General features: G+C 47.6%; 2 protein-coding genes across 2 annotated transcripts in view; both read right to left on the bottom strand.

Moving 5' to 3' along the window:
* The window catches only part of NECTIN4 (nectin cell adhesion molecule 4), an 80,930-nt gene extending 74,098 nt beyond the window's left edge, over positions 1-6,832 (bottom strand). Inside the window, exons 1-2 of the mRNA XM_033135776.1 lie at positions 6,791-6,832; positions 2,104-2,555 (exon numbers count right to left, since the gene is read on the bottom strand). Coding sequence (XP_032991667.1) covers positions 2,104-2,143 — 40 coding nt within the window. The 5' untranslated portion in view covers positions 2,144-2,555; positions 6,791-6,832. The remainder of the gene's footprint in view (positions 1-2,103; positions 2,556-6,790) is intronic.
* Positions 6,833-9,938: 3,106 nt separating this feature from the next.
* Positions 9,939-13,787, bottom strand: LOC117061896 (lens fiber membrane intrinsic protein-like). Its single transcript, XM_033174884.1, has 4 exons — positions 13,542-13,787; positions 11,535-11,675; positions 10,742-10,876; positions 9,939-10,052 (listed from the first exon to the last, which is right to left on the bottom strand). The coding sequence occupies exons 1-4, from the start codon at positions 13,714-13,716 to the stop codon at positions 9,985-9,987; spliced, it is 519 nt and encodes a 172-aa protein (XP_033030775.1). The 5' UTR covers positions 13,717-13,787; the 3' UTR covers positions 9,939-9,984.
* Between the last annotated feature and the right edge of the window lie 1,586 nt (positions 13,788-15,373).

Here is a 15,373-nt window from a genome sequence, read left to right as displayed (position 1 = left end):
TGGTGAAGCTTTCCTCGGCATAGCAAGAAAACACCCTGTTGGATTTCCGCTCTTCAGGCTGCACCAAGAGCAATGCGGCAACATCAGGGCTAGCCAATGTTGCGGCACCCTCCAGGTGGTGATGGAAACCCCCAGCTCCCATCATCCCCAAGCAGCAAGGTGAACGGTAATTGATGGTTGGGGTTGAAGTCTGACAACATCTGGGAGTCACTACATTGGCGACACCCCTGCCGTACACGGTCAGAGAACTACAATTCCCAGAGTGGTTTAATAACCAATCCTGCTTCACAGGGAGCCCAGGGAATTGCAGTTCTGTGAGGGGAGTAGGGGTCTTCTAACTCTCAGTACCCTTAACAAACCACAACTCCCAGAATTCTTTGGGGGAAGCCATGACTGTTTAAAGTGGCATCATTGTGCTTAAAATGTGAATGAGGTCCAAGTTAGTACTTCACGCTTCCAGATCCTGAACGAAATATATTCGGGCACCTAGGCATCCCACATATAAATAAATCACTGGGTTGTTTTCATGGGTAAGTTACTGATGGCTTCCTTGCCTCTTTAGTACATAGTAACTTCCCCTTGGCTTCTTTCAGGGAACTCCGGACTCAGCTGGATTTGTAAAGAAAAAGGGGTTCATATGCATTGTATATGTGATATAGCTTTGTGCCACCAGATGTCGCTGTGGAGTCCCATTTTTCTGTACCTGTTTTCCCTGTTTAAATTTACAACGCATTTAACTGAAATGCTTCTTTGATGTGTCTAGAACCAGGCTCCCTCTCCTGGGTCTTCTATTGCCACTCCACCAAACGCCACAACTTCTCAGCCTCCGCAACACCCAAGCAAGGCAGGAAACAATGCTATTTCAACAATTTACAGAGCAAGGAGCCCACAGAGAGAAAGACAGGCAGATGGGGGCTCTTGGCACAGAATAGCCTACCTTCCCATGTGGGAGGCAAGCCAAGTTCAGTTATTGTGAAAGACATGGCACAGGAGGAGATGGCATTTTCCCACCAGAAAGTGGTTTTCTTTGCAACAAAAAAGTTAAGCTTCCTGCATCCTCAGCCAAATGGACCTCTTCTTCTTCTTTTGGCAACAGGTTTGCTTTTTCTAACTTTCAAATGTCATTAAGAAAATGAAGAAACCAGGAAATCCAAGAAATCTGTTTTTGGTGTTGCCCTTACAGTTGTCATTTCAAGGGAAGAGCTTGTGAGTGTGTTGCCGGCTGCAAGAAACAGGGTGGCCCATCCCTCTCCACTCCACTGAAATGACCAACTTTCCCCCCTGGCACTGCTCCTGTGCTTTTAACAGCAGCCTGATATGGGGTGGGGGGGAATGCAGTAGCTTCAGCTTTCGACACCAATTGGTTTCCATTCCAGGAAAGGAAAAAAACATCACTTGCTTAATTTCCTTGGGTCAGGTTACTGCAAGAGAAAAAAGAGAGGGATCCCACCCCAGCTTGCCTTTGCAGATGGGATCAAGAACCTGGGATCATGAAGTGCCTCACTTCCCAGGAGAGCAGGGTTGGAAGGCACCCAAAGGGTCATCCAGTCCAACCCCCCACAATGCAGATATGTAGAACTATCACAGGTCAGTTCGTTCTGCAAAAGGTACTGACAACCGTCCATCTTTCCTCCAAAATCCTGATACATACATCCCCAGGCATCTCGTTTTCCAGCTCATCTCCCCTTAAGAATCTGCCTTTTGAAAAACAGGCTACATCAAGCAGAGGCTCTTTAATCCACAGCAAGTCAACAACAGGGGATCAAGCAATGTCTAGGATCCCTAAAACACACAAACACACCCTCTGCCTTTCCCATCAGGTACATAAAGGAAGGCTTAGGAAGGTGGGTGGGTGGGCCTGGAACGAAACCGAAGCAGTACTTTCCCCATCCAAAAGCATCCCCCCCAAAGCACAGCAGAGATTAGGCAAAGCTATCATTACCCAATTACTCACTAAGTCGGTCTGTGGGAAATAAAGGAGTTACAAAAAAAAGACCTCTCTTTCGGAGAGCTCAACAGTCAACGAAAAGTGTGTGTGTTGTAGAGAAAGTCGGGGAGGGGGTGAAACGGAGAGGAAAAAGAGCCCAGAGGGCGAGGACTTACCAGAGATAGCCAGCAACAGAAGGAAAACTTTCCGGATCATGGCACAAGGTGGAACCAGCTGGTTCAGCTGCTGTTGCTGCTGCTGTCAAAGTGCTTTCCGCAGGGTTTAGAACCAAAGTGGCCAGCTGGGTTGTGGTGAAGAACCTCTCCTTGCCTTCTCAATGACACCAGTGCCAAGGAGTTAAGGGGTGGTGGGGAGACAGCTACTCAGCTTTTAAAAATAAAAGAGCAGGGGGAGAGGGGTCATGCCAGCTGAAAGGGGGACAAGGGGGCTGCCATCCTTAGGCTCGATGCTTCCGTGACTCCTGGGAAATGGGTCTTTCTCATGGGGTGTCCAGGAGAGGGTGGTCGGGTCCCCCTTTCTTCGGCGGCGTTGGTGCGGTGGCTTGCTCCTTGATGGTGCTGAGCAATCGCTGCTCTGTTTTGAAACTCCACAACCTGTTCTCCACGAACTGCCAGAGGGAGGGGAACGGGGAGAGAGAGAGAGAGAATATTAACCTGTTTGGCAAGTTTAAACAGGTGTTTCTCAAGGGGGGGGGAGGCGGGTTTCGTTTATAAAAGCGAAGGGAGTTCACAGCCCTGTGCCAGAAGAGCTCACCAGCGATGTCAAGGCATCACCTTCCTGGGCAAAAGCTTCCCAGCTCGGATCCCAAAGGCCAGAGCTTGCCTTCCCCTGCCCCATTGACCCATTCCTCAAGGGCCAAACGGAAGGCCGGACACCAGGAAGTCAGGAGATATGTGTGTCACTCAATCCTCACTGGAAAAGTTCAGCCTGGTCAGATTTTGCTCCCCAGCACCACACACATGAATTTTTTTACAAGAAAAAATCAGCTTGGTCCTTTAGACCTAGACATCTTTCCCCTGAAGGAGCATTTTTCTTGAAGCAGTAAGACAGCCTTTTCCAACCTGGTGTTTTCTATAGGAGTTGCCATCCAAAACATCTGGAGGGCACCAGGTTGGCAAATGCTACTGTTTCCCAGGTGTTGAGGATGCAATTTCTCATTGTTTGGAAATGGCAGTCTTACATCCTTTAGGAAGTGCATCCATTTACGACGGCAAGCATCCAGTAGTAGATGTTGTTCTCTCCACCTGCCCCCCCATGTTGTTGTTGTTTTGTTGGTTCAGCATCTAGTTTGCTGTTTGAGTGCCGTTAAAAAAACCTGGAGAGATGTGCCAGATCCATTTAGTCTTGCATTTTGTTTAAACAGTGGCATGGAAATGCCTATGGGAAGCCCAGAAGTGGAACACAAGAACTGCAGCACTCTTAACTGGTCTTCTGGGACATCCTGTCACTGATACTAGAGGCAGTCATAAGAACATAAGGAGACCCTGCTGGGTCAGGCCAATGGCCCATCTAGTCCAGCATCCTCTTCTCACAGTGATCAGACAGAATGAATCACGGAATCATAGAATTGTAGAGTTGAAAGGCACTCCAAGGGTCATCTAGTCCAACCTCCTGCAACACAAGAATTTCAACTAGATCATACATGGCAGATGGTCATCCAACCTCTGCTTAAAAACTTCCAAGGAAGTAGAGTCCACCACCTCCCAAGGAGTCCGTTCCACTGTCAAATAGCTCTTACTGTCAGCTCTTACTGTCAGCAGTTCTTCCTGATGTCTAGTCGGAATCTCCTTTCTTGCAACTGGAATCTATTAGTTTGGTTTCTGTGAGCAAGCTTGGAACACAAGAGGCCTCTCCCCTTTGTGGTTTGCTGTAACTGGTATTCAGAAGCATTAGTTCCTCTGACCACAGAGGCAGAGCAAACAGCCATCACGTATACCAACTACGGATAGCCTTATCCTCTGTGGATCTGCTGTAAAAGTTCACCTGCACTGATTATTTTTAAAGCCTCCTTGAGGAGCAGTTTGTTTAAAAGAAATTAATAAAGATCAATTCTCTATTGTATGTTTAATTTATTTAATGATTTTATTATATGCCTGTTGTCTTTGTCTGCGGAGTTCCATGGAGACTCTTGAGAGTCCATGGACTGCAAGAAGATCAAACCTCTCCATTCTGAAGGAAATCAGCCCTGAGTGCTCACTGGAAGGACAGATCCTGAAGCTAAGGCTCCAATACTTTGGCCACCTCATGAGAAGAGAAGACTCCCTGGAAAAAGACCCCGATGTTGGGAAAGATTGAGGGCACAAGGAGAATGGACGACAGAGGACGAGATGATTGGACAGTGTTCTCGAAGCTACCAACATGAGTCTGACCAAACTGCGGGAGGCAGTGGAAGACAGGAGTGCCTGGCATGCTCTGGTCCATGGGGTCAGGAAGAGTCGGACACGACTAAACGACTAAACAACAACAATGATTTTATTGAGAACTGCTTTGAGTGGTTCATTAAAGGCAGTATATTTTAAATAAACAAAATACTGGAGAATGCTTGGGCTATTAGCCACAGGGCCTTTCTCAGGCTATCACCATTTTGTGGGAGGAGTTCAAAAGGCATACCAGGAAATGTAGGTTGGCAAAAATTAAAGTGAATCAAAGCTATGTCTCCATAGCGCAACAAATCAACTTTAAGAAATAAGAAACTGGACTCATTTTTGTGCAGTTAGTAAAGTGACCTGGGAAATGCACTGATAAGTGCAGAATGAGTGAAAGGATTAACAGGAAGATGTGTAAACACCCTGCAAGAAAATCAGGACAAATGCTTGCTGTCCTATTACCACCCTGCAAACAAATCAGAATGAAAGCTCAATAAAGACTGGATATGATCTTGCTTACTGCCGTGTAAGCAAATCAGGAGGCATGGGTTCCATAAACAGGTATGGGTTCCATAAACAGACCTCTTCCACACAGGGCCTCCACCCCACCCCACCCATGACCACATTTTATCCTCATTCATTAAATGAAGTTCCTGTACAGGAGGTTAATCAACCTTGTTGGAAAATTCAAGACACATAAAAGGAGGCAGTGACGCTATCAACTTGGATGGCTTTAAAAGAGGATTAGACCAATTCATGGAGGAGGTAAACTATTGATGGCTACTAGCCATGATGGCTGTGCACAATTGCTCCACAATTGGAGCCAGTAATGCTTCCGGTGGCTGGATACCACAGGAAAGTGCTGTTGTGTTTGACTCCCAGATTTCCCAGCAGAGGCATCTGGTTGGCCACTGTGAAAACAGGATGCCAGATTAGATGGGCCATTGGCCTGACCCTGCTGGCTCTTCTCACATTGCTGTGTGGGGAGAGCCATGTTACTTTCCCCACAGATCTTTTCCATTGTCGGTTAGTTTTTACTTTCTTTGTGTAATTCTACAAACATAACCTTTCTAGGAGTTGCTTATGGGGAACTCCAGTGCCCAAGGTGCCCAACACAGAGGCACAGAGGGATCCCGAGATGTGAGGGCAACATAATCTGCTAGGTTCTACGGCTACTCACTGCCAGCTCTGCCCTTAGAAGAGGCCTCTACCTGCAGGCGTAGGTTGATGATGTCATTGGCCCGCGCCAGCAGCTGGAGGCCTAGCAGTGCTGGAAATGCAAAGTTTCTGAAGTCCAGTAGCTTCCAAGCAGTGAGCCAACCCATCAGAAAACACACGTTTCAAGTGCATTGAGAGATATTTCTGGCATCTCCAAGCAGAAATGCCTCCTAAATGATGCTCCCAAGTGTACGGGGAAGGGTTGTAGCTCAGCGGTAGAGCATCTGCTTTGCATACAGGTGGTCTTAGGTGCAATCCCGGGCATTTCCAGGGCTAAGTACAGCACCTGACTGAAAGAGCTGCTGCAAGTCAGTGTAGGTTAAGTATAGCCAATGTCTGCATTTCACCTCCATTGTCAGATGCCTCAGAATATCCACTGCTGAAAACTGCAGGAGGGGAGAATGATCTTGTGCTCAGGTCCTGTTTGAGGGTTCCCCAAAAGAGGCATCTGGTTAGCCACTGTGAGACCAGGATGCCAGACTAGATGATCCAGCAGGTTCTTCTTATGGAACCCCCCACTCCAGAGGCAGTCTATCTAGAATTCTAAGTCCAATGGGGAATTTGGCCACCGTGAGAACTTAGTTTGGGGAGGAAGCCTATCAGTGGTGCCCTCCAGATATCTGATGGACCACAACTCCCATCATCCCTGACCATTGGAGATGCTGGCCAGGGGTATGGGAATGGCCACTGTGGGACCGAGGTTAGAGTGTTGGACTACTAGGATCTGGGAGAGACCAGGGTTCAAATCCCCACTCAGCCACAAAACTCACTGGGCGACCTTAGGCGAGTCACTGCACCGCTCAGCCCACCCCACTTCACAGGGTTGTTTTGAGGATTGAGGAGGGTACTCCTTGGAGGGAAAGGTGGGATAGAAATGCAATAAATAAATGAGAGTTGTACTCCAACAACATCTGGGGGTAGCCTTCCCCAGTCTAGTGACCGCCAGGTGTTTTGAACTATCAATTCCGATTTATTGATTTATTTTAGATGGGAGTTGTAGTCCAAAACACCTGGAGGTCACCAGACTCAGGTGAAGGCGAGTGCCTCATGACCTATGCAGCAGTGGGGGCTTGTATAAGCGACCATTATAAGGTGGAAGGGACGGCCGAACCCTCTTTTTGCATTCAGAAGCACAAACCGGGGAAAGGCGCCTAGGTGGTTCTCCGGAGAGCTGGAGAAAAGCAGTCCCTCTGCTGGGAAAAGCGGCTCATCTCCGAAGTATATGCACTCCGCTGGCTTCCAGCCCAGAAAGTTTTACCTGTCGCAGGTTGCTGCATTGGAAGGAGGGCGGGCGGGCGGGCAAGCAACTGCAAAGAGGCTCGCGCGCGTCCCTTCCGCGCCTCGCCGCCGCTGCAGAAAGTCCCAGGCCCGCCGACGCTTTGGCTCCGCAGCGCAAAAAAGCGCTCCTCACGCACCTGCTCCTTTCTTCTTGCCAGGCGTCCGCTCCGCTCCACTGCGCATGCGCCCCGACCCCCTCGCCCGCAACCTTTGCTCCACGCTTAGGTGGCCAACTTTTTGGACCAGCCCGGTTTCTGCCTCTTTAACAACAGCTTCCAGCATGTGTTCCTCCTTGGTGTTGGATTACCCCATAGGCAGGCATAGCGGGTGTTAAGGGCCCCAGCAATGCAGGGGCACATAAAGAAACGGATTGCTGTTATTATTTTAATTGGCATTTGATTATTTCAAAAGAAGCATCGAAGCAGCCATCATGGGAGAGAGAGCAGAACTTTGCGAGACTTCCTTATGCTCCGCTACAAACTCCCAATTTTCTGTTCTCATTTTATTCCTTATCCTCACCTAAACCAGGGGGGGCACCCTACTAATATAGATTGAAATAATGTGAGGAAATCAAACCTTGTCACGTGTTGCATGTGTTGTACATGCATGTATACCAGCATACATGCAATTCCTGTGTCCATTTGAAAAATAAATGTTACTTTACAATTGAATATTGTTTTATTTTTGAATTACATGGGGGGCACCGTTATCTTTTGAGTGCTTAGGGCCTCTAAAGGATTTAACCCGGCTCTCCGTGCCACCACTTTATTTCTGTCTCTCAATTTCCTGTGCAAAGGAGCAGGCCAAGCTGCCTGGCAACCCTAGTCCAATCCACAGATGCCCTCCCCCTTTCCCACTCCCGATGCAAGCAAATTAATGCATTCAGAATAGCAAAAACATGGCAGCAGATTGGTGAAGGCTGAAGCACGCTGGCAGGATTCCTATTGTAAAATAGCACCTTCTTGCTCTCTCCCACTTTTGTCAAAACAGTTTCTTTCAGAGAGCTTCTTTTCATGGCACATTGTGAACGCCATGCATGGAACTGAAGGGCCTTTGGTTTCCGGGAGGAAAAGATCCCAGGAGAAAACTATGGTAATAAAAGCTGCACTTTGAACTGTGTGTAAAATCCTGAGCACTGCGGAACCTTGCTTTCTTGAAACAGTTTGTGGGGTGGGGGGGAAGGAACACCCACCCGCCAGAGTTGCCAACTCCTGTTTCCCATGCCTTTAACAGCAGCACCTCAACTCCACAACATGAAAAGTCTCAACCTTCTATTTCTGCACCTGCCAGGTGCTGCGAAAGGCTCAGGAGCCAGCAGGGCAGCCTTCCACCCCCCACCCCCCACTGCCCTCCTGACCTACAACAACTCACCCAAGAGTGACTGAAAGTTGCAATTTTTAAATCCCAGTCGAGTGTGATTTGGTCCAAAGGAAGCTTTTGCTAGGTACTTCGACATGCCACACATTGTCAGTCATGGGATGATTCCCACAGTCGCCCTCTACATCCGTGGCCTGATTCGCAGGCAAAACATGAATGGCCCACAAGTGCTCCCCGGTGACTAAGGAGGTGTGTGCCTTGTGAATGGGCCCTGTGAATCACAGCTCAAGCAAACACTGGAGAGAAAATGGGTGTTTATTTTTCCTATTAAACGCAAGGACTTGGGAAAACAACGTGGCCCTCTGCAAAGGCCCTTGGTGAGGCAGCCCAGGTTTTGTCCAAAACTGACAGGAGAGACTGACTAGGTTTGCCTTGTCTCCACTCCAGCATTCAAAAGCCTTTTTCCTCGGCCTGAACACCTTGGGAGCATCAGCAAGCACACTGACATAGATTGAGCACACACCAGACATTTAAAGGACATGGCTTTCCCCCAAAGAATGCTGGGAACTGTAGTTTACTCCTCAGAAAGCTACAATGCCCAGCACCCTTAACAAATGATTATTGTTGGGGGGGGGAGGTCATGTGCTTTAAATGTTTGGTGTGAAGACCACCACATGCACTTGATTACACCAGAGGTTTGCTGCTTGCACATTGCTGAATCCTCCACTGGCTTGGTAGCTGCTGCCCTCTAGTGAATTTATGTCACAAATGTCATGAACCTAGACTAGAGAGCTGAGGCAGGACAAAGGCCTGGGGAGAGAAATGACAGCGACTCTGCACCAATAACAAGAATGCCGTCGTGGCTGAACCACACATATTTACTCACTCCTCTCCTAGCATCATGGTTTTTACCTAGACTTCCTCCCAGTTGTTTTGCCCGGTCGCAAAAGAGGTGGAAACAGGGAGTCCAAGTTATAGCTTTACCTGGGAGAGAAGCAGAGGAAGCCTATTCCTGTTTACTCACAAGTAAGTCCCATTGAATTCAGTGACGCTTAGTGCCAGATAAACTGGTATGGGATTGTAGCCTTATTGGCCTGGGGATGAATGCGCTCAATGCGAATGCAGTAGTAAGTGAGAGTGTGGCAACATCACAGGGAGAGCCATTTCTATAGGGTTTACCCCAGCGTCTCATCAGCAACCTTCTCGATTTTTTGTGTAATTGTTGTGCAAATCCAGAAAGACAATCTGGGGAGGGCTTATGAGGGAAGAGGCAACGACAAAATCAGGAGTCCCAAGAGGGAATAATCTCAGACACCCTGACAGGATAGAATGGGGCAGCCATCCTCAACTGAGTGCCCTTCCAGAGTGCCAGTCCAATTGTTTTGGACTGCAATTTCCATCATGCTGGCTGAGCCTGATGGATGGTGTAGTCCAAAATAGCTGTGCTGGCTGGGGCTGATGGGAGTTGTAGTACAAATCATCTGGAGGGCACGGGGTTGGCAAGGGCTGTTGCAGGGATTGGCTCATGGAGGACTCAGCTGGAGTCCCTTGCCAAGGCCATTGAAAAGCCAGCTCCTCCCTAAAAACTAAAAAATAAAAAAAATGGCAGTGCAATTCAATCACACTTCAACCACTCCTTGAGAGTGTGGCAACATCTCAAGGAGAGCCATTTCTATAGGGTTTCCCCCAGCGTCTCATCAGCAAACTTCTTGATTTTTTGTGTAATCGTTGTGCAAATACAGAAAGACAATCTGGGGAGGGATTATGAGGGAAGAGGCAACGACAAAATCAGGAGTCCCAAGCGGGAATAATCTCAGACATCTGGACAGGATAGAACTGGGCCAGCCTCCCAGAGGGTCAGCCGCTTGCCACATCAGAGCCGTCAGAGGATGAGTTCCTGGGGACAGCACAAATGTGGAACACACCTGAGGAGAGAACGGGGAAGCCAGTGAATCACGAGAATTATAGTTATTGTTATTATTTATAATTTATTACCTCCCCTTCACCCTAAGGTCCCAGGGCAGGTTACAATAATTTAAGCCCAATATTAAAAAACAGTTTAAAAACAACTTTAAAAGTTCAGAAATAAGGTGGGTCCTAAAAATATACACCTCATGTGTCAAAGGCCAGGATGTGTTCCAGCATTTGTTGGAAGTTGTGTAATGAAGGTGCCAGGCATACCGTATTTTCTGGCGTATAAGACGACTGGGTGTATAAGACGACCCCCAACTTTTCCAGTTAAAATATAGAGTTTGAGATATACTCGACCGCAGATTCTCCACCCGGCGTATAAGACGACCCCCGACTTTTGAGAAGATTTTCCTGGATTAAAAAGTAGTCTTATACGCCAGAATATACAGTACTTTTGTGGGCAGCTTAGGGGCTGCCACAGAGAAGGCCCTCTCCTGGCCTGCCACCCCCCCAAGCTTTCAAAGGTAGTAGAAGTAGCAAGCGGACACCCTATCCTAATCTTAGCATAAATAAGTAACATGGAAAAAGAAATGCAAATAAATTCCTTTGGAAATACAATATGCCCCTTGGATCCAGTAGACAGCTGAAGTTGGGTGAGGAGACCCATGTTTGGGCTGCAGAAACTGAGGGGCACTACTGGTACCTGCCGAGATGGTGAGGATGACAGCGATCCATCCCAGAATGTAGGACCAGGAGAACCTCCATTCGGCGTAACGCTTTCCGTAGAAACTCACTGTCACTCCCGTATACACCGAGATACCCAGCAAAGCAAAGAGTCCTGGAGGGAGGAAGAGTAGACAGGGAAGGAGCCCAGAGTGAGGTTGCGGGGGGACCATCCCATCCCACACATCCCATTTTCTCAGCAATGACCTTTGGCCAACTGCTGGGATTTTTAGGGTTCTTGCAAGCAGAGGTTTGGGGGTTATCGGAGCAGAAATGCCACACAAAAATTCTGAAGGGCACTAGGTAAGAGAAGGCTGGCAAGTGGATCTGGGAGTGGGGAGGAGAGTCTGAGTCAGCCAGGGGCTGACAGCTGCCCTATGCATAGCAGGCTAATGCTTCTGCTCTGGGTTGTTCAATAACCTGGATTCCTCCAGCCTGCTGCACGTGTTATGTATTCAGTGGTCTGCGTTTGGTTGAGCTTGAGTTTTGGACTAAGAATTCTGAGCTCGTGTTCTGATTCGATACATGATATCCAATCACATAACATTTCAGGATTTGGGCCTCTGCCATTGGCCCTTAAACTCTGAGTTATGATTCGCAGCTTGGAAGTTTGGACAGCCAATCATGTTGGGAGTGGGAGTGGCCCAGGCCTTCAGAAATGTATATAAGCAGTTGCTTTGCCCCTGTTGTCCAGTTCTGTTTGCTCAATAAAGGTTCTTGCTGTTATCACTGTGTCTTGCCTCGTGGGAACCCACCTGCACTTCAGCACGTACCTGCAATCAAGAGTGTGATTCCTGCAGAGCGAGTGCGTGTGGATCGGGCACTACCGGAGTAGATGGTCAGCCCCAATACGATCCCGGCAAAGGAGGAGAGGATGGAGAGGAGCATGAAGGCCCTGGTGGCATCCCAGAATGCTGTGCAGGGAGGAAGGCACAGTGAGAAGCAGCAATCCGGAGATGCAGGCTGGGCAAGGGCAGGGGGCGGCAGGGGCATAGGAAGGCCTCCACTGCCCCGGGTGTCATCCCTGAGGGGGTGACAAAATGGCACACCGTGGGGGGCGGCACTTACCACAGGGCCTGGCCTGCAGTGCACCCAAGCCATGTGTCTCTCCTGGGAGTGACACAGTGGCTCAGGGCCCCGCGCTGCCCAAAACGGCAGTATGGGGCTTGCGTCCGCCAGTTGGACTGTGTGGGCAGCTCACTGTGCCGCGCTGCCCCAACCCCCTGTGCAAATCGCCCTGCCCCTGCCTCTCTGGGTGCCATAGCAGCTAGCTACACCCCTGGGGGGTGGACTTGCAGGGGCAGTTGTTGCCAGCCCAGCCCAGCCCTCAGGCTAGAGGTTTAGGGGTTTCTCCTCTGCCTCCTCAAGCTGGGGCTCAGCGACAGAGCACATCCTTTGCGTGCAACCCTCCTGTTCAATTCCCAGTGGCTGTTGGTAGGCGTGAGAAGCCAGCCAGAGACTTAGCTTAAACTCAAGTGGGGTTAGGAACACAGGAATCTGTCCATGTAGCTCAGTATCATGCACACCAACCAGCAGCAGGTAGATCTTTACCTGGAGGTGCTGGGGATTGCATGCAAAGCAGATGCTCTACAGCCACAGCCACAAAACCCTATCAAGGTGACCACAGCAGAAGTGGAGGGGGTCACAATATATGCAAGCACACAAATTCTGGCTTGTAAAATGAGATTATATCAACAACCATATCGGATTTTAGAGTTGGAATGAGCCATTCAGCTTGAAACACAAAATTTGTCCGAGTTCCCCAATTGTGAGGAAAGTACTAGAGATGTAAATCAGGATCATATATCCCTGTAAAAATTACAGTATAGAAGGACATGCGCTAACATTTGAACTGGGACACTTTTGCAAAGACAGATTCTCAGGTTGTCAAGGCAGCCTTAACCCAGCCATGAAAAAACATCTAGGAACATTAGTGTTGCTAAATAAGTTGATAATTATTGCTAGGCTGTAGACCAGTGGTGAGCAAACACCTTTTGCCATGAATTTGCTAAAGAATTTTGCAAATTGGGATCTAGAAGTCCCTCTTTAACATAGCTGGGTGCTTTTTCTTATCCAAGTGGCAGGACATAGGGTAGCGCATAGCCAAAGATATTAACTTTATTTTTAAAAAAAAGCCAAGGGTAGGGATAATTATCAAGCAAAGCTAAGGATAGGTTAGCCCAAATCTGTTGAAGATACATTTAGGCAAAGCTGGTCACTGATTGCAAAAGGCGGTCTACAAAATGACCTCATGGCTACATTGTCAGCCCAATTTTTGTATTAAAATTTTAATAAAATCCTCCTCCCTCTCCCCCTGTGTTGTGTGTAACCTCTTGCATGGCTGGTCCCAATAAGTAGGCTATTCCACAACTGTGATTTTGGACCAAAATGGCTACCTTTGCTCTTTATGTACCCACAAAGACAGTGACTGGCCCAAGGTCACCCTGTGAGCTTCATGTCCAAGTGGGGATTTGAACCCTGGTCTCCCAACTCTTGGTCCTGTACTCTAACCACTACACCGCCGCTGGTTCTCTTACACACTGGCTTCCTGCTCAGAAGCGGGGTGCCCACATGCTAATCATATGTTTTCATTAGCATCACAAACCATTTTTCATATGGGCGATCCAAATGCAGTAAATAGCATAGCTGTCAACTTTTCCCTTTTCTTGTGAGGAATCCTGTTCGGAATAAGGGAATTTCCCTTTAAAAAAGGGGAAAGTTGACAGCTATGGTAAATAGCCTTTTTCTTAAAAGTTGTCTCTTGTGCAGCGCCCCATTACCGAGTGTGATGGTGTGGGGGTGGCACTTGTTCCCCACACAGAACCGCCAGAGGCCTTGGTTGCTGAGGTTCCCTGAGTAGCGGTACTGCATCCAGAAGTCTGTCGCCGTGGCAACGATGAGGAGGACCAAGCCGGAGGCTGCACACAACAGCCCACCACCCATCAAGTTGAACATCACGGACCACTCGCTGGTCTGGGGCTCAGGAGGAGGGCCTTCCTCCTGCAGAAGGACCAGAGGGTAAGGGTCTGCCTGGGGAGGGACCCCCCCAAAGGCCAGGGTGTTGTGGGTAAGGAGAGAAGAGTTATCACCACCAGGTATTAAATTATGCAGAAAGAGAGAAAAATGAATTCTGAGAGCTGTGTCATTTAAGCAAAGCAAAGCATTTATTTATTTTTCAGCCCCCCTATTTTGTTTTTGCTAATCCTGAGGAGAGACAAGTACGCAACATTGCAGGGCGCTCAAAGACCATCTATCACCCCACAAAATCGTATTCAACCGAATACAATTCCTGATTCATACAAGAAGACTCTTCCCTCCTGTGGTTCCCAGAAAGTGGTATTCAGAAGAATTGCAACTTCTGATTGTGGAGGCAGAGCATAGCCATTGTGGCTGGTAACCATTGATAGCCTATTTTAAAGCAATCCAAGTTGTTGGCCATCACAGCTCCCTGTGGGAGGGAGTTCCATGGTTTAACTATGCATTGCATGAAGAAAGACTTTCTTTTCCCTGACCTGAATCTTCCAACATTCAGCTTCGTTGCTTGCCTTAGGACTTGGCAAGATTGGAAAAGAGAATTTGTTTTATATGCATTGTATATGTGATATAACACTGTGATACCAGATGGCGCTGTGGAGTCCTGCCTTTCCCTACAGAATTACTCTGTATGAATTTGCAACACGTTAAACTGAATCGCTTCTTTGATGTGTCTAGGTCCAGCCCTAGTGTTATCAGAGAGGAGGGGGAACTTTTTTCTATCCACGTTCTCCATGGCATGCACAACTTCTATCATGTCACCTCTTCCTTGCCTTTAAATGGAAAAGCCCCAAACGTTGCAACTTTTTCTCATAGAGGAATTTCTCTACCCATTTGATCATTTCAGTTTCCCTTTCCTGTAATAATCCTTTTTGAGGTGTTGAGACCAGAACTATACACAGTATTCCACACACACCATAGATTTGTATAATGGCATTATATTTTACGTCCTTTTCCTAATGATCTCTTAGCCCTTTTTGCAGCTTTTTGCAAATTTGCCCTTTTTGCAGCTGCCACGCACATGGTCAACATCAATAGGACCTCAAGCTCTCGTTCCTGGTTAGTCACCCCAGTGTGTGTGTGTGTGTGTGTGTGTAATAAAATTTTCTGTTTTACAATTTAAAATACCAATTTAAACATCATTAAAATATAAATGACTTTCATTCTTCTCTTTCCATGGTTCATTTTGCATATAATAAATCTCTAAACCATTCAGTATTCCATTATTGCATCCGTCAAAACTTATTTACACTGTTGAATTTATCTTAATGCTACCAACGTTTTCAGGTGTACACCATTTCCTCCCATATATTCAATAAACATTTTCCAGTCTTCTCTAAATGTATGTTATTCTTGTTCTCTTATTCTATATGTTAAATCTGCAAGCTGTGCATATTCTGTCAGTTTAAGTTGCCATTCTTCTTTAGTTGGGACCTCACTCGTTTTCCATTTTTGGGCTAACACAACATGGGCCGCAGTAGTAGCATACATAAATAACCTTTTTTTTTTGATACCTGGGAATTTCAGTCTGAATCATCTCCAACAAAAAGGACTCTGTTTTGGGGGGGAAAGTACTTTT

Source organism: Lacerta agilis, chromosome 17 (genome assembly GCF_009819535.1).
Source record: "Lacerta agilis isolate rLacAgi1 chromosome 17, rLacAgi1.pri, whole genome shotgun sequence".
NCBI lineage: Eukaryota > Metazoa > Chordata > Lepidosauria > Squamata > Lacertidae > Lacerta > Lacerta agilis.
The sequence above is the reverse complement of the archived record's forward strand: the minus strand, read 5'-3'. Positions and strand labels throughout refer to the sequence as shown.